Genomic DNA, 25,233 nt, shown 5'->3' with positions numbered 1-25,233 from the left:
CCAGCCGCATAGCAGCCTACCCGGGAGCTGCTGCGGCCATTCTTGCCCACACTGCAAGAACGCTGCTGCTTTGCCTATAATAGCATTAATAATCATAGTCTTTGTTTCGATTTGTTTGGTCGGGTCTGCTGCTGCTGCATTGAAGGCCGGCAGTACCGCGACTAGTGCTCTTTTTAGCTTAGTCGTTTTAATGGTGTGGGTGTGAGTGTGTGTGTGCGTAGTGAGCAGGGGGTTTTCTTTTTCATGGTCATCGGTTGCTTATTCTCAGTTCTGCTTAGTTTAGTTCATTAATTTGTCTTCACTTTATAACTCACATAAGGATTTCATATCACTAATATTGTTTTCATAGTTTATTGTGTTGTTTGCTAATCCTCAGTTTTGCTTAGTTTGGTTCATTCATTTGTCCCAACTTTATGGTTTATGTAATGGTTTCATATTATTAATCTTGTTTTTCTAGTTTATTTTGTTTACTTGTTTATCTTTTTCTAGTTAGTTTAGTTTAGTTTTGTTTGTTAGTTTATTCTCTTCTTTTTTTCTGGTTTTGTTTGTTGGTTGAGCACTTTATGCATTTTGTATCCCTTTTTATTTTTCAGGAGCTGAGTGCCCACGGTGGTGGGGTTGGTGACTGTAGGTGATGGATCCTCCTTTTTCCTGTGTGCTGTGTTTAACTGAGCATCCCTGGGTTTGGCCCTTCACCAGTGTGATTCGGGGTGACTCTCTTCTGGACACCTCTCCTACCTCCCCTGCACTGGTAAGCCTCGGCCCTGAATAATTCCCCTGCCCCTCTTTTTAATACCTGTGTGATCGGTACGTTTAATAATTGTTTTTTTTTTTACTAAATTTGCGCTTTATACTCCATAAACATTATACTTCCCTCACTGTGAAAAACATCACTATGGAACATAATCCAAGCAGCCATTGTGTTGTCTGATAGAACGTATTTGGCAATACAAATTAGTAGTAAATAAATGATCAACTAAGATCTAAAAAACTGCCAGAAGCTGAGTCATTTGCAAATTTTAGCTAAACAATGACTGTTTGAATTAGGGTGACCAGACAATTATGAGCAGTTATCCCAATCCTGTCCTGTTTGTCCCGAAAATTAGACTAAATCGAAGTTTTGATTAATTATAGCCTAATAAAACATTAAATATTGAGCGTTCTTTTGGTGTTGCCCAAAGTGGGGCATGTTTATGTCCATAGCCTACATGAATTATGGTTATTGTAGTTTTTTTTTTAGCTATGATGTTAATTAAACTAATCCTGATGAAATAATGGATAATGATTTACACACTATTACAAACAGCACAGTCATTGTGTTTCTTTTTGCTATTGACTTCATGAACAAAAACAATATATTTTAGTGTTGAGTTCTGACTTTCACATGTTTTACTGTTCATTAACACTGAATGTAATGTATTGGTGGCCATGCCCCATCCCCCACTCATCTGTCCCGAATTTCACCCATTCTCATCTGGTCACCCTAGTTTGAATCATACTGAGCTTGTCTTACTCTACAAAAAGGTCTGAGTAGGTCACACAGACATTTCTTTCTTTTTTTCTTTTTTTGTATCTATTGTAACCAGAATGAATTCAAGCTAACCGCAGTTGCTTCTCTTGAAGTGTGAAAAAAACAAGTGCAGCTAGTCACTTAAATATGTTTCAAAAATATCAGGAACAGTTTCAAAGAAAAATTAAGAAAAGAAATAAAGAGTAAAACTAAAATGTAGTGCAAAATGGATGAGAAAAGAGTATCAATATGACAGGAAGATGTAAATCCAACCATTGAAATGCAGTTTAGAGCAGGTGGTTTTCTTACAGCTATAACAGGAAACTGATAAGAACCTCACTGCTGAACAGTGAAACCACAGTTGTCAGCTGGTTCTCGTTTCCTGTAATGTCAGATGAGTCAATTTCTGCACAGAAATTAATTTGTTTTCACTAGAATAAGACTTCCATGTAATATGAACCATGTATAACCACATTCAGATTTTTTTTTTATGCGGATGATCATATTATAAAAAACACTATCTTACCACTGATGTAACATTACATCACTGGTGACAGTTTTACTGACTGTTGATGATTCAAAGACTGGGGTTTTAGGGAGATTGAGCTCTAGGATTTTTTGAGGAATTACTGTTTAAATGGATTTGTAGTATCACAATTTAGATCATGCAGCTGATTAATTGTGATTATTAAATTCATTTGTTGCTTGTGCTATTTGTGACTCATCTGTGTTCAGTTAATCTTACAGCTTCTGCCTCTCCTACTTTCACTTGTTTTTTCTTCTGCCTCTTACAAAGGGTTGGGATACATGGCTTTCTCCCAGTTCCCCATTTAGAGGCCAATAAAGACTTTGTTTTAAACACCCCCCCCTACATACATAGGCGTACCTATGAGCATGATTTGTGACAACACAACTAGTTTGGAGCCAATCATGGTCCAGTATGCAACTTACTGAAACCTGAGGGAAACCTGGAGTGTTGAATGGACAAACAAAATACTGGACATCTTTCTAGTAGTGCAGATAAAATTAAAAGGTTTTACCCAGGGTGGAAGGTCTTGGGGTCATTAAAGTAAAGGTTTATCCACATCAGAGAATTAACATGCCATGCAAATGTTAAGGTGATCTGCAAATTACATCATGAAATACAATATCTGTGTGTATGTTTATTATTTAGACCTGTGGGTGGAACTGGAGAAAAACACAGAACCCAACATGAAAAGGGTTCATCCTCTAGGGAGTACAAATGTGCTCAGGAAATTTCATGGTAATTTACCTAGTTTGATTCTCTTGTGCACAAGTGGAAGATTTGGATCAATTAAATTAACAAAAATATTAAGATTCTACCTCTGAAAATCAGAATAGTTGATGGAAATCTGTTTTTTTAGTATTTGACAGACTGTCAAAGACCAGAGTCAGGGGAAAATATTGACCCAACGAGGAGATCAGGAATTACAAAAATCATGCAGAGTCAAGCTTCATATCAGTTTGAAGGAATGAACAAGACAATCTGTGGCAGTTTGTCAACAGGTGTGTAGCATCTTTTATGTCACATTTCAAGTTCATTGTTTAATAGGTTTTGTAATTAACATCTTCATTTAATGACTTCCCTTATGGTACAGGTGTATATGTATAGCACAATATATATCCTGACATTTAGAAGTTACTTCTTCTGAAAAATTAAGTACTTTGTAAAATGAAAATTCAAGTCATCAATGTCTTTGTAACTGAGTCAATTCAGTCCGTGGGATGACATGAGATGAAAAGGAACTGTTGATAGTGTCGCATTTGCTTGTCTAAAACAGGAAATCCTATCAAACACTTCCTGCCAACATACACAGAGTAAAGACAGAAGTTGAGAAAAAAGCCCCGGTTTACCAGAACAAATAATCGAGATGAGGACTTCTGCTGTACAAATGTAAAGGTAACGGCTTAACAATGTTTTTGGTAACACATTATATTGATTTTTAGCCCTAGTATAGAGCTGTTTTTTACATATTAAGTGTTAAGAAATGTCAAAGTTTCATTTTATAATGACAAGGCCCACAATACGCTGTGGAGTGCTTGCTTTGTGTTTTAGCTGTGTTTATAACTATGTTTCAGTTTCTGTTCATCTGCTGGTGGCTGTGACAAAGACTTGATGTTTTCAAATTGTGTTCATCAACTATTTCATAAAGACTTGTAAGACTTGTAACAGATTATACAAATAATTCTTATTTCAATTTTGTCTATGTCAATAATGATTTCAGTAAAAGTAATTAGATCTATATTGTTGTCTAAGTAAACTATTTGAAAACTTATTATGGAAATGTGAAACAATATTATATATTATTACCATGTATCATACGTACTGTGTTCTTAATTCAGCCACAGCAGAACATGGTGAGCAGTTTCATGTGATAAAATGGGAATCCCCACAAATCTACATTTGACATTTCAAAACATCATTCAGAGTCATGGTGGAAGTTCTCCTCACATGTGATAACTACCCACACTTTAATATGGTACACTATAGGTATAACAGTGACAGTGTGAGTTTCAGCCATCTAAATGGGATTTTCTAGGGTTGATCATAAAGTTTTGGTAGGGAACATGAATCTGAATCACTTCCCCTTAAAGGACCAGTGTGTGAGATTTAGGGGGATCTAATGGCAGAAATACTGGCAGAAATGAAATTTGATATTCATAAGTATGTTTTCATTAGTGTTTAATCTCTCTATGTGAAGCAAGGAATCTCTGTCTGTCTGTATGTTTGTCCTTGGCATATCTCGAGAACCATTCATCCAACCTACGTCATACCTGGTAGGTGGATTGCTGGGTAATCAAGGAAGTGCAATGGTAATGTGTGAGGGTGTTTGGATGAGTGGTTCTCAAGAAGTATATAAAAAATACCTCATAAACAACATTGCTTCTGCTTCTTCTTCTGCACATGGATTCAATGAGGGGAAATACGGACAGCTCCACTCTGCCATTGCAACCCACACTGTGGTCAGAGATGGGATTAGGGATGGGATAGTCTCCAGATATTCTGCATGTGAGGCGTTTAGGGAACATCGGTAAATTGTAGCATCTACCTATAGTCGGCATTTGAGGCATTTAGGGAGCATCAGTAAATTTCAGCATCTACCAATAGTCTGCATGAGAGGCGTTTAGGGGACGGGCACTGTGCTCTCTAGGTATTGAGAAATGTACCTGTTCCGAACAGGGCACCGCACTAGTCACCTGAAAATAAGAATTGCTGTGTTTCCTTAGAATGAGCAATTTATATCTACAGAAGGAGTGGGTCCTCTTCCATGGAGCCCGCCATGTTGCATTACCATGTTTCTACGGTAGCCCAGAGAAGACAAACCAAACACTGGCTCTAGAGAGGGTCTTTCACGTTTTTCAAGAGTTTTGCAGCCCCCGTAGATTTTCCTACACTCTTGGAAGGGGAGGGGTATTCAGTTGGTTGCAATCTGCAACCTCATTGCTAGATGCCACTAAATCCTACACACTGATCCTTTAAAGGGGACTTATCATGAATATGCATACAATTTTTGATTCTGAACACTTTGTTTGCAGTTTTACCTCTGCTTCCTTTTCATGATGACATCAGATTGTTTGCGCATGCCCACAAACATATGGCATGCTAGTACGCCATATGTTGTTTGCATGTCCACTCACATAGTTTGGATTGGATTCAGGCTTGACCACATGCAGATGTATTTGAGAAGTTTTCATTTCAAGTAAAGAACAACAAAAAGAAGTGAAATTCTACAACTATTGTTTGTTTACGTAGCCTCCCGAGCCACTGGATGTCTGCCGAGATGCAGTCTCTGGGAGCTAACCAATCAGAACAGAATGGGCTTATTGGGAGGGGGCCTTTAAAGAGACAGGAGCTAAGACCGCCTGTTTCAGACAGAGGCTTAACTGAGGAGCTGCATAAAGAGACAGTATAAGATATATAAGGAGCTTTTTTGAAGTGTAAATCATGCAAAGATATTTCAGTAAAGCCCAAGAATATAAATATAGACCTGAAAATGTGCATGATACGTCCCCTTTAACTCAGTAAGTGCAGCTGAGTTGCCTGTGACCAAGGCGTACAACAAAAACCACATCAGTATCATCAAACCTTCCACGGCTTATTTGATTTCTTGCCAAAAGTTTGATGAGAAGATTGATTAGTTAGATCAGTTAACAACTAGGAAGCTGCAGCCAGTAAGCTTGGGAAATAGGTGGAAACAGCTCCAAAGTTAAAAAAAAATCCACCTGCCAGCACTTCTAATGCTCTCTTTTAACACGTCATACTTCACTTGTTTAATGCACACCAAAACCAGGATATAAAAATGACTAAAAATGACGACCTCCTGGAGTGTCTGCTAGTTGCCTGGCAAACTCACAGCAGTTGCGACACCCAAGAAATAAAAATAATTTATACATTTTAATTTCTTTAAAAAAAAAACATGCAACTTGTTTATTACACAGACATTACAGTTATACCAATCTTCTCATTTAACTCAACAAGAAAGTGAACTAGCATATTTTCCAAAATGTCAAACTATATTTTTAAAACATAATCACTCGGTGTGAAGCCAGTAGCTGAGTTTTATAAAGTTGGAGATCAAAACTCTTCATAAGCTATAGCCTACAAAATGAAACAATTACATCTCACATGTGTAGATCTTTCAATTTTTTCCAGTGACATAACTTTACAACCATTAAATTACCACTAGAAGTTGAGTTTTGAATACAACTTTGACAGCTCTTGCCAAATATTTGGTTCATGGAGTTCATGGATGTTTAGCAATTGCAAATGATTACCTTAATTTACTTTTGTTCACATGTTGAACTACTTAACTCATGTCACCCTACAGTTTCCTGTTACAGCCGTTGAGTCTGTTGATTTCATCCCCAGAAGTATCCATGGATCTCAGTGAGGAGGAGTCAGCACCTCTGATGATCAGAGACCGGGGAGGCAGCCAGAGGTCCAGTTCTAGCGCTGGTCAGAGTTTACAAGTACACCTCTACTTCTTCCCTGCCACAAAGGATGCAATAACGATACACATATCATCTGGCCAAGTCTCTGCTGAAAATGTCTGCATCCAAGCCGCCAAAAAATGTGGTAAGATCTCACTGTCAGGGTCTAAGGCTTTTCATGGCTTATACCAAAGTCTGAGTGCATAATAAACTGTACCATGTTATATGTTTTAGACTCAAATATTCAGCGTTTCTCTTGTAAGTTTCTAAATTTTTTCTTATAAGTGTGCAAAGGCTAGTTGCTAGGAAAGGGTTTTTTTCTTTTTTTAGGTGTTAGTGTGCGTGGTCAGCCATGCTATGATGATTTTAGTGATTTCTTTCTGCAGGAATCTTACCTGTGTACCAAAGTCTTTTTGGTTTGGCATCTGGGGATCTCTCATTTTGGTACCCTCCGTCGCACATGTTCAACACAGAAGAAAACTTACAAGTCCACTTCAGAGTCAGGTAGGTGATTAAATCATTGAAGAATTTTAACTCATTTATTCCAGAAACAAGCCTACTTTACACTATCACGATATTTTTTGGAAGAGGTAACTCTGATTTTGACCTATTAGAAAGAATAATTGCTAGAATTTTTTTTAAAAAAAAGTGAATTTAATAACAGAGGACATTATGATTCTTGTAGAATGTACTTCGTAAATGTTGTTCATTACAGACATAAATGAGTGTATTAATCTTCCTGTTGTCTTACAAAACAATGGCACATGCAGTACATTAAGTCACTACTGAATACTTATTGCATTTCCTACTTGCAGTTACAATACTGCAACAACATCAAGTTTAGTTCAGAACAGCTATCAACAGCTGGAGGATATTTATGAGAATTTTTGTAGACCTTTAAATATGAATTTTCTTACTAAAGTATCATGTTCAAATCAGTGTGCAGAGGTAGTCACACAATATGCTTCAAAAAGTGAATTCCCATATACTTAGAGGTAGTATTACTGGTTTGTAATAATGCCATGTTATGATAAATGATGGATTTCTCTTTGGTATGCAGGTTTTTCTTTGGAAACTGGTTTGCACAAGGACCAAGAACATCGTATCGCTACAGTATGACCAGAGACACAATCAGTCCAGTGCTTGACTACTGTGTCATTGATTATCTCTTTGCTCAGGTAAAGCATGAAATATTTCAAAACATGTCATTTATTTACTCAGTGAGATGTATATTTTTTTGGGTTTATTTCATTTTAATTTAACACAACAGACAAACTTTTTTTTGGTTGATTGATAGCCTTAAACTAATAAATATTGGGCAAAGTATGGCATAAGTAACATCTCTGACTTCCAGCAGAGCCATCCATATACACACATCTAAAATTCAATCCATCAACAAAATTACATTTATCCACAGGGTGGTTTGATAAATTTTTATCACATTAAAGGATAGGTTTATAATTTTCCATGTCTATCTTAAAACAACAGTAAGGTGCTCATGAGTCATTGAAACAGGTTTTGCTCGCTGTAATCTTTCCTTCTATTCATACTGGCCATTAAGTGATCCCTTCATAATACATTTTCAATGTAAATGATAGGGAACAAAATCCACAGTCCTCCGTCTGTAAAAAATGATTTATCTGAAGATAATATGAGGTTTCAGTTGTCTGAGTTAGTGGAAGAATAGCAATAAAAGAGAGAATTTGGCAGTAAAAAGACAGTAACTTTGAACAATATTGACTTGAACTGACTAATTTGAACAGCTGAAGCCTTTTATTAGCTTCAAATGAACTTTTAGATACAGTTAAATACATTTTACAGAGGGAAGACAGTGGATTTTGTCCCCCATCACTTACATTGAAAATGCATTATGAAGGGTTCTTCTAATGGCCAGTATGAACAGATGGAAAGATTACAGCAAAAAAACCCAAAAACAAACAAAAAAACCACATGTCAGTGTTCATTTGGGCACCCGAATATTGTTTTAGTACAGAAAATTGTGAACCTGTCCTTTACATTTGAGACACTGGTGTGGTGTACAAAACATCTACTGAACTGCTTTACAACACAAAGGACAATCCCTTTAAGGGCAAAAAGACAAAAGAGGTCTGAAGTTCCTTTAGTGTAAACGTAGCTTGATTCATACCATTAATGTTCTTACCCTCTACAGTAAATATCCTCATTATTTTCCAGTTCTAATCCCGATATCTTAAAATGTATGTGGTGCTTCAATGTGTCACTTGTTTTGCATATGGTACAGTGTCAAACAGTAAAATGCCAGAAACTGTTGCATGCATTGTCTACTATTCAAGACTGACTGATTTCTTTTGGCACATAGTTGCGAAATGACTTTATCGCAAGTGAGGCAGGGGTGTCTCCACCTTTGAGCACCCAGGAGGAATGCCTTGGCCTTGCAGTGCTGGACTTGTGGAGAATGGCTAAAGAGCGCCATCAGAGTGTAAGAGAGGTCTGCAAGAGTGTCAGGTAATTACATTAGATAATGTTTAATTTTTGCCTGTCAAAGTAAATTTGAGTGACGTGTCTGAGCCTGAAAACCTACACATGATTTCAATATTTGAGATGCTATATTTAACATTTCTGTGTACAGTAGCTATTTTTCCAAACCACACCTCACCAGTAAAAGTTTAAACAACTGAGAACTTGGGGCATACTTTAGGGGCGGCTGTGGCTCAGGAGATAGAGCGGGTCATCCACTAATTGGAAGATCGGCTGATTGATTCCCAGCTCCTCCAGTCTGCATGTCAAAGTGTTCTTGGGCAAGATACTTAACCCCAAATTGCTCCCGATCGCTGTGCCATTTGTGTGTGAATGATTAGTCCCTACTCATGCGCAGGTTGGCACCTTATATGGCAGCCCCTGCCATCAGCTTATGAATGTGTGTGTGAATGGGTGAATGTGGCTTGTAATGTAAAAGTGCTTTGAGTCGTCAGAAGGCTAGAAAGGCGCTATATAAGTGCAGTCCATTTACCATTTACTCTCTCTCTTCAGCTACAAATCATGCCTTCCTAAGTCACATCGACATGCGATCCAGAAACGCAACCGCCTGGATCGTTATCGAATCCGAAACACCCTCAAGTGTTTTTTGAAGAAGCTTGGGAACTGCTTGGTGGATGAGTGCAGCTTGAAAATCAAGTACCTGATCGAGCTGGCTGTCATTGAACCTTCTGTGGGATGCGAAACCTTCCAAGTGAAAGCTTCTTCTTCCCATTCAAAGTCATCTGTCACTCTTGTGCGGGTCACTGGGGAAACTGGAATTCAAATCAGTGGAAGTTGTGAGCCTGATGGTGCACTGGTAAGAACAAGATCAAATTAAGCTTGAGAAGTGGTTAGATCTTTTTACCCTTGTTCTATCAGATGATCTGTATTCTAGCTCCAGCTCAACGAAATCTGTCTGGCCATGCTTCTTTTTGTCTTTTGTGCAGCTCATTAAATTGAAATTACTGTCCATTATGTATTTTTCCATGGCACCCTTCGAAATCTCAGCCATCCAGGGGAAACCTTCTATAAATTGGGCATCCCAAGGTTTCCTCCATTTTCATCAAAATAAGGTTTTCTTGGAGGTGTTTCCTTGCAATCACTGAAGGCCTGGTAGTCTCAACTTGACTAATGACGAAGGTCTGCTAGGTCATACTACAGTATATGATATCTTACTTCTTGTGTTTTGTTTCTTTGTGTTGATTTTCCATGTAAACTGCATTGCATCATTTTGTTCTATGTTTTTGTTGTGATTAGTTCATCTTAAAGTATTCTAAGTCTTGCATTTATGATGACTGGACTTTTGCCCTCCACAGTGTCCGTATGCAAAATGTAACTGTAGAAGGAGTGGTGTTACTCTGTAGCTGCCCCTGAGTTAGGGAATGTTATTGACTAATCAGCCTCTATAAATACCGTTAATATTCTTCTTTTTTAGGAGTGGCATACCTTCTGTGATTTCCAAGAAATCACTGACATCAGTATAATGAGGGGGTGCCATGAACAGGTTTCCCAAGACAGCAGGATGGTGACAATAACTCGCAAAGATGACAGATACTTGGTAAAGGACATATTTTACATGTAATGGTCCCCAACCAGTATCTTCTGTTAACAACATGTAAAGAAATGCGACTTTACTATATTACATAAATGCAAAAGAAACAAACATATTTATGTATCCTTGATTTGCACCACAGGAGGCCAAGTTCCAGAGTCTTAAAGAAGCATTTTCATTTGTGTCACTTGTTGATGGCTACTTCAGACTGACCACAGACTCAAGCCACTACTTCTGTCAAGACATTGCCCCGCCAAGTATTCTGGAGGGCATCAAATACCACTGTCATGGCCCAATCACGTGAGTCATTTTGATAAATACTGAATCCAATAGCACCATTTACATGCACCTGTCTTACATATTGTTTTCATATCTTGTTTGATCAGATCAGAGTTTGCAGTCAACAAACTGAAAAAGTCGGGATTTAAAGGTGGCACCTTCCTTCTCCGGCAGAGTCCCCAGATCTATGACAACTTCTTCCTCACTGTTTGTGTTCAGGTAAAGCTTCCTACTGAGGCCACATGACAGGCATCAAAGAAGCCTGTTTGAGATTTTACTCCAAAAAGCAATTTACTAGCTGTGCCTGTGCACGCTTTATGTACTTCATCAACCTGGTGATGAAAAAGATATTCTGAATGCCCTTGAATTATATATTATCTATACAATGTATATATATATATTATGCATTTAAAGAACTTGTTATTAGAAGCACAACCACAAGTGTAGTGAGTAAATTACAGGCCTCTGTCTGTAAATTTAGCTTTATGCAGATGATGCACTTGTTTTTTATAAATACTGTTTCCTGACAAAAAAAAACACCTTACCCACAAGTTGAGGTGTTGGAGCCAAAAAAAAAAAAAACCCACTCCGCTTGTGAGGAAAGCATATGTATACTTAAGTGTGTGCAAAAGTCATTCGCTCATGGTTTTGCGCCTACAACATTATCCAGGTTTAAGTGTGTGGAATCTTTTCTCTCAAGTCTACTCAAGAATGTTGTTACAACAACTAATTCAGTATTGTGAAAATTTGATGTAAAATTTATATTTCAACAGACTCCACTCGGACTTGACTATAAAGACTGTCTCATTATTAAGAATGAGCACTACAGCCTTCCTGGTGTCCTGAAATCATTTAACAGCTTGCCAGAGCTCACCAGCTATTATCAACACAACAAGCTGCTGCTGGCAGAAGTACCTGTGAAGTTGGCCCATTGCTGTCCGCCCCGACCCAAAGGTATTTTTCCATGTCCATGGCTATAATGAGATCAGTGAATATACACTACTAAACATATATAGTAGTGAATCTGTAACTTTGTTAATTGATGTTGGTGTTTGTTTCACCATGATTTCTTCTTCTCATGCATGTACAAAACAAAAGTCAGCTGTCTTCAAACCCTGATGATGTTCAATACTGTATTATATGCAGTAGTGTACATACTTGTATTACTGCGTCTCTTTTGTAGCCATTATCACAAAATAACACACACTGTTGGGTATTTCATGCATTTAAACAAGCAGAGTGATGTAATTCAAAGTCTTATGTACAGAACTAACACAAAATCCAAATCTGCCCATGTTAAGAAAGATTAAAGTATGTTTACATACACACTAGTATCGCAGATAAGATCGTTTTTTGAGTATCCATTCAGGGTTTTTTTGCACGTACATAATAGCTGGTTATAGCAATCTGGATAAGCCCTTATCTGTGTTTTGAGAAACCCAAGTATATGCTATCTGTGTTTTTCCAAAAGAAATCAGGGTACTGTTGCAATATTCACTATTGATACCATGCTCTCTTGGCTTATAAGCGCTTGATCCAGGTTTCTGATCAGTCTGTGCATCTTTAATTCAGGTCATGTATAATCTACATGTTGAAGTGAATAGCGTAGGATACAGTTGGATACATGTGAATGCACTCACTGTCGACACTCCATGAAATCACGCATCAACTCATCATCTGAATTTCTTGCTTAAACAGAGATGCAGTATGTGTATTTTCAAGCTGTGTAGATTGTTTAACAATAAACATATTTTCTGGTATTCCTGCAGAGCTTACAAATCTCATCATCATACGCAACAGCAGCTCTGTAGAAACTCAAGGGTCACCAACACCTGAAAGGAACAAATTCAGTCACATCCAGTTCCACATGATCAGATATGATGACCTGAAATGGGTGAGTATGTAGTCCTGATACGACTAGTACCACTAAAACTACTTTTCCTCCAATTATTGCTATGAATATTATTTTAACTACTTTTTCCAGTCACGACCACTACTGCATTTATGTAATTACCACTATTACTCCTTATCCTACAGCTATAGTTACTAGTATGGCTACTATAAAAACAGCAACTATTACCGCTAGTAATCCTACTAAAATGTAGTCAAACTGATTTGAAGACTTCAATATAGGCTGTTATTTATGTTGGAGGAAACTTAAATGTATTTTTTGTATGTATTTTTTCTGTAAGGATGAAAGCCTTGGACAAGGATCCTTCACTCGAATTTTCAAAGGCTACAAAACAGACACGCGTGATGGGGAGAAACACACAACCGAAGTTCTACTGAAAGAGCTCGATGTGGGTCACAAGAACTGCTGGGAGGTAGGTTTCTTTAGATCAAAATATTAATATTTTTGCGAATTACTCATAGATCTAACATGTTCATTTTAACATTTATGGTGTTTGTCTTTTCTATTTCTCAGTCTTTCTTTGAAGCTGCCAGCTTAATGAGTCAGATTTCACATAAACACCTCCTCCATGTTTATGGTGTTAGTGTTTATGGAGCAAAAAGTAAGTTCAAACCAAGCTGCAGGTTTCTACTTGACTATCCCTTTATTTGCTACACTTCGCTGATTGATCGTGTGCTTATCAGCTTGATGAAGCTAATGTGCTGTATGCTTTCTAGATGTGACAATGTGCTGTGAATGAATTGTGTAAATATAAATATTTGTGGTGAATATGAGCAGTGTTTTGCTGTTTAGAGAAGATTAAAACCAGATTATATTTGGTTAAAGTTGGCGCAGTTGTATTTATGTGCTATATTCCTGTAAAATTCCTTACATCTGCAAACTGTAAACTGCAAACCCAAAAATTGTACTAAGGAATGAATGGAGACATTAAAATCATTCTCTTCATATTGAGCGAAATAACTCTCCTCACGTCTTCACCTCATTTGACCTCAGCTCAGTCCCTTTCCTGTGGAGTGAGCATTTCTGACTTCATGTTTGGAGTCAGCTGTAGAAACAAATCTCGCTGTGCCTTACAGACATAATGGTGCAAGAGTTTGTCAAGTACGGGGCCCTCGACCTTTACTTGAAGAGAGGGAGATCTGTGTCGGTGAGCTGGAAACTTGACGTAGCCAAACAGCTCGCGTCTGCCCTCAACTTTCTGGTAAGATAAACTCTGCTGATGCAACAAAAACACAATATAGAGAAGGGTTGCCTGGTTAAACTTTATTCAATTAGCAAATTTACTGTCTCATGTGCATGTGTACATGATAATAAAAAAAAGTCTGTAATCCTTTCACAAAGGATGAAAGCATGGGCCCTACTTTGTTAGAAAATGCTTCAAAGTGGACCAATGCAGCAGTACAATTAATTAAATGTCAAATAACTAATCAAATGTCTTGACATGTAACTTGTCTTGCAGGAAGAAAAGGGCATTGTTCATGGAAATATCTGTACCAAAAATCTGCTGCTGGCCAGAGAAGGTGACCTATCACAGGGCAGCTCTCCTTTCATCAAGCTGAGTGATCCAGGCATCAATGTAGCAATGCTGGGCAAAGATGGTAAAGCAAATCTCCCTGTAACCATGTCTGAAACCATCATACAGGTCCATTTACAATACATATACTGTATATGACTGTTAGGAGAGGAAAAAGTAGATATATATGTGATAGATGATGTAGTGTGGCTGTGGATCCATTTAGTAATGCTCTTAGTAAAAGTAAATAGACCGATGAGGTAAATGTGTTTCCAAACTAAAGTCAGTGTGACACATTTAAATGTCCACATTGTTCCACATTGAAACAAATAGAAGAACAGTGTCGTGAAATAAATTCACAATATTTACTGTATTAGTTAACCATATATACTGTATATAATTTATAGACTTTACAACATAAATAAGAACACATTTATACAGTGAGATTCAGTAATTTTGTGTAATTATTAATACATGTATGTGGATTTCTGTGTGTGCTCTCTTAGTTATCCTGGACAGAATTCCCTGGGTGGCCCCTGAGGTGCTCGAGGCTCCAGATAACCTGACCCTGGAGTCTGATAAGTGGAGCTTTGGTGCCACTGTGTGGGAAATCTTCAACGGTGGGAACGCTCCACTGCGAGGCTGGGACCTGGACAAGGTACTCCCTCTTCTTTTCCTCATAAGTCAAACAAACTGAACGCTGATCTGGCCAGATAGCAAGATGTTGAAATACTGCACATTCAAGAAAACGCTTAATGTTTATGCTTAAACTTTTCTACTATAGTTTAAATGTATTAAAGGTGTTACGTGTTTATGGGATCAAACTAATGGGGAAAAAAAAAATCACATTCTTATCTCAATCACAAACATCCAGTTTACTGTCTAAGCTTTCGAGCAAACAGACCTTTGTTGGAGCCAAATACACACTGAAAAAAATTGTCTCCCACACATTTAGAACATCTGAGGTGACAGAAGAAAGTATACCATCTTTTTCTCACAATTTAAATGTACCTTACAGCACATGTTTGTCAATGTTTGACTGGAAACCTACCTGCTAATATATCGAACTTCTTCAAGAGAGACATAGCAAATACATTATAACAATACAATCACAAATATCAAATAAAGCCAGAAAAGGCATGACGCACAGAAAAAATATTTGGTGCCAGTCTGTCATAAATCCATCAGCACAGATTGTAACATAACTTTCATATCAAACTAACTAGTGACTCTAAGTTCAGAAGAGTCCATAGAACATGTGATTGCAGTTCAATAATCCACAAAGATACATCTCTTATGTCTGCTCATGAAGTCTGTCTCATTTCAAAATCTCAAAGAAATGACACCTTCTTTTTCACTAATGCGGAACGCAATTTCCACATGAACTTATATCAGTTTAACACTTTATCAGCTGCTTGAAGGCAACACCCTGCTGATAAACTCAGAAATATTTAACTTTATGAGGTTAATGAGGGCTCTTTGAAAACACTATTAGTTTTGGGTTCAGTGAGACTAAACCGTCTTAAGTTCAGCCTGGCCTGCATGTCTTCCTAATGACCCTCCTTCATGGTCACACTTCACTAAGTGGCACATTTTTCAAGTCGAGCAATGACTAAAAAAATCTTAACAAAAAACAAAAATGAAACTGAGATTTCTGTGAACTGGATCAAAACCACACAATACATAAAAGATGAATACAGGAAAATGAAATAAAGCTTTATTAAAATAGAATAAAGCTCTTGTACAGTTAATGGTGTGATACTGTTTTTCTTTTTCTGTAGAAGCAGCAGTTTTATGAGAGTTTCCAGCAGCTGCCTCCCTCCCAGTGGACAGAGCTAGCCGATCTGATCAGTCAGTGTATGGACTACCAGGCAGCCTTCAGACCTTCTTGTCGAAGTATTATCCGCCAACTCAACAGTCTGATCACTTCAGGTAATGATGTGTATTACTACTCAGCTGAAAATAAAACATGTCTAGAATATAACGTAGAATATAAAACAAATATAGACAAGAGATACTACTCCCTGTCAAAGCTGCAGTAGATAGTGTTTAAATTTACAACCTGCAAATAGGTCTACAGAGGATTTTGCAGAACCTGTTTGGGATTTGAGAAAGCTGATTGAAATATAACTATAATAAGCTTATTGTAAATTAAAGAGTATGGTCTAGACCTGCCCCATGTGAAAAGTGCCCTGAGATGACTTTTGTTGTGATTTGGCGCTATATAAATAAAATTGAATTGAAAATTGAATTGAATGTAAATGTTAATATAATACGCTTTATGTAAATGTAAATCGAGATATTCAATTACACAAACAAACCAGTCATTATTGCAATCAAACATTTCTTGTTTCATGGCAGACTATGTGATTCTCGCTACTGAGCCTGTCACACAGAGCCCAGTGTGGAGAGCCCTCAGCCCCGCTCAGCACGACCAGACATTGTTTGAGGAGAGACACCTACGTTACATCTCCCCACTGGGAAAAGTAAGCCTGAAGTATAGCAGAGCAACCTTTGTGCAAATCAGTCCACTTTTAAAAATCATCATCTTAGGTTTTGTGGAAATTAGATGAACTTTTTATTGTGCTTGATTATTATTATTGGATTTACAGCCAATTAAAGTTAGTGTTTATTTTCTATTTGAAACATGCAAAAAAATGTAGCAGTGGCACACATCCTTGTAGTCAAAGGAAATCAACACTTGATTAGTGGTGATAGTTTGTAATAATATATGTCTCTTTGCATGCAGACTTAATTTTTTTCTACAGTGTTCTCTGCAGTTATATGGCAGGGTGTGATTTTCTTGAGTATGACTGATAACTGGATGACTTTATCTGAATCAACATTTTTCCAGGGAAACTTTGGCAGTGTTGAACTTTGTCGTTATGACCCGTTGGGTGATAACACTGGTGAGCTGGTCGCTGTGAAGAAATTGCAGCCTAATAAGCAGTCGACTCTGGAGGATTTCCAGAAGGAGGTCAACACCCTCAGTGTTTTGCACTGTGACTACATTGTCAAATACAGAGGAGTGTGCTACAGCATGGGTAATAAAAACTCTCTGCAAACACAGCAGATGATGTCACAAAGTAACTTCAGTAAAATAACTCCATAATCCAAAAAACCCATAACTCAGTTTTCTTTTTGATATTTTTTTAGATTTTTGTGTTGATGTGGCACGGTCCAACCTTTACAGTATATGTATCCAGTGCATGATCCTGGTTTACATTTTGAATTTTAGATGTTAATCGACAGTGATTTATGACTGACTTAAGGAATCAGAGAAGATAGGAAGTGTCTGCTGGGTTTTGGATTGACTTTCAACACTGTTTGCCTGCTCACAGGTCGCCTCAGTATGAGTTTGGTGATGGAGTACCTACCCTATGGCAGCCTTATTGGCTACTTGGAGAATAACCGACACATCAACACCAGGCGCATGCTACTTTTTGCTTCACAGATCTGTAAGGTAATAATCAGATACAGTAAATGAAGTTTGAATGTACTGTAAATTAATCATTGGATGACAAAATCTTGTCACTTTTGGAGATTAAGATTGATAACCAACAACAAGTAGCTTTGTAACATTCCCGAAATAAATTCACATTTGTCCCTCAAAAAAGTCCAGCAGAAATTGTGACAGGAATTTTTGCAGGAATATAATTCTGCAGGACTGAATATTTGTATTTGGGAGGAATCCCGTCAGAACCTAAATTTGCTGTGACAATCATGATACTCTTGGATTAAACCTGCAGAACCACCTCTCTTGCTTTACTAACATTATAAACAAACCAATAGTAAGGAGTTCATCAGACAAAATCATAGTGCTGAAACAAATAAAGCTATAAAAAGCATCATGTGATTTATTGTTGTATAATGTGCTTGTACAAGGTTCAGCAGGCTCATGAGCCTATATGTCTTACCTTGTGGCTCCATAAATAAATTTAATTTTTATCTGAGATACTATCAAAGATCATTTGTACATAAAGGGACGAGACTTATTTTCTTTTCTTCGGTTTTGCTGTTTTTAATTTTTCTAGGGGATGGCATACCTGCAGACCCTACGTTATGTGCATCGAGACCTTGCAGCAAGAAACATTCTTGTGGCCAGTGAATCACTGGTGAAAATTGCTGATTTTGGGCTGACCAAGATTATTCCTTCTGACAAGGAGTACTACCGAGTCACACAGCCTGGAGAGAGCCCAATCTTCTGGTAGATCTCCTCATGTTTGAAAATTCAAATCACCTTTAAATGGGACATATCAAGCACATATCCAGGTCTAAATTCATATTCTGGGGCTCTGCTGGAATACCTTTGCATGATTTACAATTCAAAAAACTCCTTATTTATCTTATACTGGCCCTTTATGCAGCCCCTCAGTTCAGCCTCTGTCTGAAACAGGCCATTTTAGCTCCTGTCTCTTTAAAGCCCCCCTCTTGATGAGCCCACTCTGTTCTGATTGGTTAGCTTCCACAAGTTGCCCCTTAACAGACTTCCAGCAGCTTCGTAAACAAACAAGCATAGTCGTATTTCACTCCTTTTTCTCCTTCTACTTAAAATATCAACTTCTCAAATACATCCGTACATGTCCGAGCACAAATTTGATCTGAAAGGCTACAGAACTGGCAGCCGTTTGTGGGCATGCACAAACAATCTGACATCAGTTAAATGAGGAAGTAGCGTTATCTTTGCAAACGGAGCATTCAGAGCAGGCTGAAGCCCTGGCTTTTGACTTTCAGGGAGCAACTGTATATTAATTGTACCACTAGGAGTTGCCCAAATGAAAAAAAAAACCAAAAACCTACACCAACGGGGCTTTAACTCTGTGTCATGGTTCTTTCTGCATCCACTGTGTTCTGGTTGTTGTTAATGTAAGTCTGAAAGTACAGTGATGTTGTATGTTTTGATACAGAATTTTATTCTCATTAAAGTCAGTATATTGTAGAACATGGTGGCGTAAGCTAAGCCCATGTTTTTCTCTTTCATGCAAAATAAGTTACTGAAACTTAGAAGCTATATTAGGCCTGCTGTTTCTCATAACTCAAAAAATTGAGGAGACTATTGTTTATTTTTGCTCTCATAAGTTCTCATTATTTAAGTGAAGATCAGAACGTGAGGTCCTGGAGATCTAATGGCTACCCTGCTCATTTTTTGCAGGTACGCTCCAGAGTCCATAAATGAGTCCAGATTCTCCCACAAATCAGACGTCTGGAGTTTTGGAGTCGTTCTTCACGAGCTCTTCTCCTACTGCGATATGAACATCAACCCAAAAAGAGTAATGGTTTATTATCTATACATACAGTACATGTATGGGCAATATTTCATTATTTTATTATTATGAATTGTGAAAGAGACTTTTTATCTTCTAATCGAACTGCAGTACCATTGTGGTTTCATTTATTTCACCATTTTAGCTATGCATGCAGGAGATTGGACACAATGTGCAGGGTCCATCCATTTCAATGCATCTGGCAAATATTCTAAAGAATAACTGGAGGTTGCCTTCGCCTCCAAACTGCCCACTCAAGGTATGTTCATTCTGTATTGTTCAGTAATCGAAATACACTAGCTTTCATGTGGCAAATTTGGTGCCAAATGGTTGCCCAAAGTGTAAAATACATCACAGAGGCAGATAGCCTGACAGTCTTCTCAGCTATATAAAAATTGTTAACATCTTATTTTGACCTTCAAGTCTTCAACTGCTCACTACAGTTGTCATACTGTACCATACAAATAACAACACTGTAGTGCTCTATCTTTACCATGAAAATAACTCTCAATATTTTTCTCATTGGGACACCAGGTGTACAGTTTGATGAAGCAGTGCTGGGCGTACAACTTTGAGGAGCGGCCATGTTTCCCCACCCTGGGAGACCAAATTGAAACTATCATGCAAGACGAGAGAGAGAACCTTAAAGGCTGATAAAGAGCCTGTGTTATGTCACAGTGGAACTCATGCCTCAGAAGAACAGTGTAAAATGATACAATTTCATTCACTATCACAATGGAAATTCAGTTTACACAGGTACAGACAATATATCTTAGCAGTCACACACTGACTTATCGACTGATAATATGCTACTCAATGAACACACTGTAAACCCCTTTCCCAGTCCCACTACTCTTTAGCCCTGGATGGCCATAAAAGAGGACAGGAAAATATACCAAAGGCAGATGAAAAACAGAAGTTACCTGGATGTAACTCCAGTTTTATGAGTATGTGTGTAACCCATTAAAGGATATGGCACATATTAAATATTTATTGCATTTACCGTTCACAGCAATAGAGCAATAAAAGCAAGAACTCTCCCGAACCACATTTTAAGACTTCCTTTGAACCTTATCCTACCATAAAGTTTCCCACTCTGGAGGTAATATTAAACAAGGATAAGCTCCTAACTGTCTGAGATCTCAGTGTGGTACATTTCATCATGTATTCTTACAGTCATATATAGAAGAATATTCATAATACAGGCTAAGTGGGAAAACTGCATTAATGCTCAAGACTAACATTTCTACTGTACATATGGTACATTGTTTAGGGCAACATATCAGCAGCAGGTTTAGGATATTTAACTATTACTCCTCTCTCCAGCCAGACCAAATAAAATACTGGTTAACTTAAGAAATGCAAAACACACTGCACTCAGCACTGCAAAGCATAAATTTGATTAAATGTATGACTAGCTGTGTCTAAAGGGGTAAAAATAAATTACAGAACCTGAAGTTTTTTTTAAACTAAAAATGTATTGAAGAAAAAATATATTTTCATATCCTGCATTTTTACTGTGGTAGTGTTGTGCTGTAGTGAAGAATATACAGAATATGCTTTTGTATTTTTTTATTTGCATTTACATCATGTTTGAAATAAAGCAATGTTTGTGGCAGCAGGTTTTTTTTTAAATATTTACTGGCATTATCACAAGGAGTTTACAAAGTGCTCTATAAATAAGTGTGAAACCTAGAATATTTAAATCCAAGGCAACTGGACTTAGGTGTTTTTAAGAGGAAAGATAATAATATCAGTAACGAACAAGTACACATAAAACCTATAAATAACAATGTAAAGCTGTTCATATGTGATGATTATAAATCTTTTTATTTGCGCCTCTAGTGGCTCTGAAAATGTCACTGTAATATTTAAATCAGATGGACTATTGATATTACATTAGACATTCTGATTGAGGATGACATCTACTGACTTTTGTGATCACAAATAAGCAACATGTCATCAAAATTAAGTCAAGTAAACTTTAAACCCGATTTTACTGAGCAGCATCAATTAATACTACATTTCAGATTAGGGTCAAATATTCTATGCCACATAAAATATATCTTAGCTGGTAAGAATCTGTGTATCAATAAAAGGTCTCTATAATAGCAAGGGTCATACAGATCTATTTTCTTAGAGGGACTGCGCAGTCCTGCTGTCTTCACACCCGCATGGGAAACAGGACGAAGTCCTGCTTTAGCCAAACACATTCCCATGTAAACATCATCAATGGGAAGAATGGTAATGGAGTGAGACATTTTGTATATGACCAAAGCTGTGTAGCCAGATAAGAGGAAGCCCCCACCACCACAGTAGGGGGGGTATGAGTCTGACTCCTGCACCTGAACTGGGATAAAATACTTGCTCTGTGAATTCCTAATGGGACCCACATTCTGGATCAGATGGCCAGTAAAAAGGTGCTTGCTTCCATCATTGTCCTTGAGGCTTTGGAGATACTCAACCATGTTGTCTGTGTTGGCAAAGACGTCATCATCACCATTTAGCAGAAAGCGAGCATTTGGACAGTTTCTTTCCATCCATTCAAGGAAGAGAATCTGCTTCAAGGTGAGGTTGAAGAATGATTCATTGAAGTCCCATTGAAGGATGTCATTGTACTCGCATTGCTCCAGTTCAAGGATTGTGTTCAGTCTCTCCTTCTCAAAACCTGTATCCATTGTTCCTGAGATGAAGATCCTTCTGATCCACACACCATTGTGAAACCTCTCTTTAGCCCAGGTTTTGCGCAGCACCTCTCGGCGCTCGTAGTTCACAGGGGAACTTTTAATGACCAGCAGAAGGAAGACTTCTGCAGATTCATCAGCTCCTCCACATTTGTCAGGGATGTCCAGTAGCATGGGGAAATGGCGACAGTGACGATAGTAGAGAAAGTCTTTTATACTACCAGGAAGAGAGTTGAAGCCTGGGATGTTGACAGCAGACAAATTTTGTTGACACCTTGACACATAAGAGTTGTTTTTGGTGCTTAGCTTCTTTTGACTGGCATCCTCTTTCACATATACTTGCAAGTGTTTGGTTGCAGGGTGAGTAAATACACTTTTCCACAAATGTAAAGCCAACAGGCCGAGAGCTCCAAATATCAGGAGAGTTTTTGTCTTGTCCTTTCTCATCCTTGACAATGCAAAACAAAAACAGTTTTTATATCAACAAGTCTCAGTCAGAAAAATAATGAGTAAATGAAGACATTTAAGCAATAAAGGTAATTACTTTTAGAATATACGTAACATTTAACAACAAGGTAAATACAATTCTAAGTAAGAAACAAGTGAGGAACAAATCAGATACTAACTGATTTTATTTCTTCAATTACACAAAGATAGAACTGAAGTAATTGTTTCTGGAGCCAAGGAAGAACAATTAAAAGTCAGCTTCAATCAGTAACGTTAAAAACTACAAAACATTAAAAACTACCAAAAAAAACTACAAACCAAGCCAGATATCTTGGTGGACTGACTCAGACCTGAATTTCAACAGCCACATTAAGACAATTACAAAGTCAGCCTACTATCACCTTAACAATATATCAAGAATAACAGGACTTATGTCTCAGCAGGATTTGGAAAAACTTCTCCATACATTTATCTTTAGTAGACTCAAGTACTGTAACAGTGTCTTTACAGGTCTGTACTGCAGCTGATTCAGAACGCTGCTGCTTGAGTCCTCAGTAAGACCAAGTAGAGCATATTACTCCAGTTCTCAGATCTTTACACTGGCTTCCAGTCTGTCAAAGAATTGATTTTAAATTACTGCAGTTGGTTTATAAAGCACTGAATGGTTTAAGGCCAAAATTCATCTCTGATCTGTTGCTACGTTATGAACCATCCAGACCTCTCGGGTCGACTGGGACAGGTCTGCTTTCTGTTTCCAGAGTCAAAACTAAACATGGAGAAGCAGCGTTCAGTTTTTATGCTCCACATATCTGGAACAAACTCCCAGAAAACTGCAGGTCTGCTGTAACTCTCAAATTTGAGGATTAATATCTTACAGTGCAACTTTTATTCTCCTGTTTTATCTGTCTTACTCTATTTTAGCTGTTTTTTTATTTCCAATTAATACTTTTCAATTGTATTTAAAAGTCTTTTTATATTGCCTCATGTTGCTTTTATATTCAGTCTTGATGCCTTTTATGTTAAGCACTTTGAATTGCCTTGTTGTTGTGCTAGACAACACTATATACTATATAATACTATAAATACTTTAAACTTGTCTTGCCTGTTACTGAATGGCTGAATGAATCTCAGTTAATGAATAGATACTGATAAGTTTCCTGAGAACAGATTGCTGGCTTCAGTGAATCAGTACCAAATGAGTTCCCAGATCTGAATCTAAATACTAACTATTTTTAAATAATCTGTAACAATTAACTCTGAATCAGGTGCTAAATTCTAAAAAACAATAACTAATCATAACTTCTGTATTATGTATGTATTGTATTTTTATGTATTTTACTTGAAGATTAATCAAAATTTAGGAAAACAAAGGAAAGCAAATGCATTGTCATTATTCATTTGTATTTATTTAGTTTGTTTAACAGTTTTTATAACTGTTAAACTAAAAACTATGAAACTTTAAAACCATTACACATCTGACCTTACACGTACTCCATTCTATTCATCAGCAGCAATAAACTAACATTTTGTTTATAACTTTTATTTATTTTTATTGTGCTGTGAATAGATTTTTATATTTAGCATTTTTAAAAAAAAAAACATTTAAAATATAAAGTTGTACAAACCTTACACTGAGATCTGGTGTAAGCTGAAGGATCCACTGGTAATTTTAATCCAGTCTAGTATTTTCCAGGACACATGTGACTAATGGAAATTCAAAAAAATGAACACGGCCAAAGTGTATGCCTACTGCTAACTGTAAAAAATGTGACTGCTGCTATAAAAGTTTCGTCTCCTGCCCCTAGTTTATCACTAACTAGAGGGGGAATATGTTGTATAGCTTGTTGGGTGGTGTTTGCAGTGTTTTCTGTGAGGTAAATGAAGTGTTAAATAAACAAATACTGTGTATTCTGATGGAAAAAAAAATCTAAAATAGAATTTGCCTTATTTACCATTGATGATCACATCACCAGACAGACGTGAGATTTAAGATTCACAGCCACTCCATCAAAAGGCATCTAGGCTAATCTTTTTTGAACCTTGGACCTTCTGTAACCCTGCTACACTCTAAATAGACACACCTCTGTACTGCTATATCTTATGCTACATTTCAGCTGTACATTAGAGCTGCTGCTTGTCTGTTTGTTTAACTTTATTGGGTTAAACAGTGCCTGACAATAAATATACCCTTTTAAAATAATAAAAGGAATAGTTAGGCATTTTAGGCAAAATGCCTATTCAATTTCGTTAAATGGGAAGATTGATACCATTCTAATATTTGTAAATATAAGACTGGAGCCAGAAGACAGTTAGCTTAGGATAAAGACTGAAAGCAAGGGAAAAAGCTAGCCCAGCACATCCAGAGCTCTCTAATTAATGCATTATATCTTGCTTGTTAAACCTGCCTACTAAAACTGAAATAGAGTCTTTTATCACTGAGATGTTGCCAGACAACAAGCAGAGAACCCAAGAAGTTCCTTGCCCCTTAAAAGCACAACTTGTCTTTTTACACTTGTTTTTTGGATGGATTAAACAAATGAGATATAATTAATTTATGAGCTTTAGAGATGCTGGTAGGCAGATTTTTTTTCCAATAGTAAATATATTGATATCAACATATAGG

At 37.3% G+C, this 25,233-nt stretch overlaps 2 protein-coding genes across 5 annotated transcripts; one reads left to right on the top strand and one right to left on the bottom strand.

Moving 5' to 3' along the window:
- The first annotated feature begins 558 nt into the window (after window positions 1–558).
- Window positions 559–21,097, top strand: jak3 (Janus kinase 3 (a protein tyrosine kinase, leukocyte)). Of its 4 annotated transcripts, none has more exons than XM_044362085.1 (26): window positions 559–751; window positions 2,896–3,037; window positions 3,313–3,425; window positions 6,402–6,608; window positions 6,850–6,967; window positions 7,524–7,641; window positions 8,802–8,947; window positions 9,473–9,776; window positions 10,395–10,517; window positions 10,654–10,811; window positions 10,898–11,009; window positions 11,564–11,744; window positions 12,560–12,684; window positions 12,983–13,114; window positions 13,216–13,303; window positions 13,779–13,903; window positions 14,162–14,300; window positions 14,722–14,873; window positions 15,997–16,147; window positions 16,577–16,701; window positions 17,070–17,259; window positions 17,557–17,678; window positions 18,250–18,422; window positions 19,368–19,485; window positions 19,625–19,738; window positions 20,014–21,097. In XM_044362085.1, the coding sequence occupies exons 4-26, from the start codon at window positions 6,410–6,412 to the stop codon at window positions 20,131–20,133; spliced, it is 3,333 nt and encodes a 1,110-aa protein (XP_044218020.1). In that variant the 5' UTR covers window positions 559–751; window positions 2,896–3,037; window positions 3,313–3,425; window positions 6,402–6,409; the 3' UTR covers window positions 20,134–21,097. The 4 variants fall into 4 exon arrangements, with proteins under 4 accessions (XP_044218020.1, XP_044218016.1, XP_044218018.1 ...); XM_044362081.1 differs by having other exon boundaries at window positions 3,313–3,431; XM_044362083.1 differs by having other exon boundaries at window positions 3,313–3,431; window positions 6,361–6,608.
- Window positions 21,098–21,222: 125 nt separating this feature from the next.
- LOC122989297 (N-acetyllactosaminide beta-1,3-N-acetylglucosaminyltransferase 3-like) lies at window positions 21,223–22,610 on the bottom strand. Its single transcript, XM_044362086.1, has one exon. It carries the CDS (start codon window positions 22,608–22,610, stop codon window positions 21,489–21,491), a length of 1,122 nt encoding a protein of 373 aa, XP_044218021.1. The 3' UTR covers window positions 21,223–21,488.
- Window positions 22,611–25,233: the final 2,623 nt, after the last annotated feature.

This window comes from Thunnus albacares, chromosome 9 (assembly GCF_914725855.1).
Source record: "Thunnus albacares chromosome 9, fThuAlb1.1, whole genome shotgun sequence".
NCBI lineage: Eukaryota > Metazoa > Chordata > Actinopteri > Scombriformes > Scombridae > Thunnus > Thunnus albacares.
The sequence above is the reverse complement of the archived record's forward strand: the minus strand, read 5'-3'. Positions and strand labels throughout refer to the sequence as shown.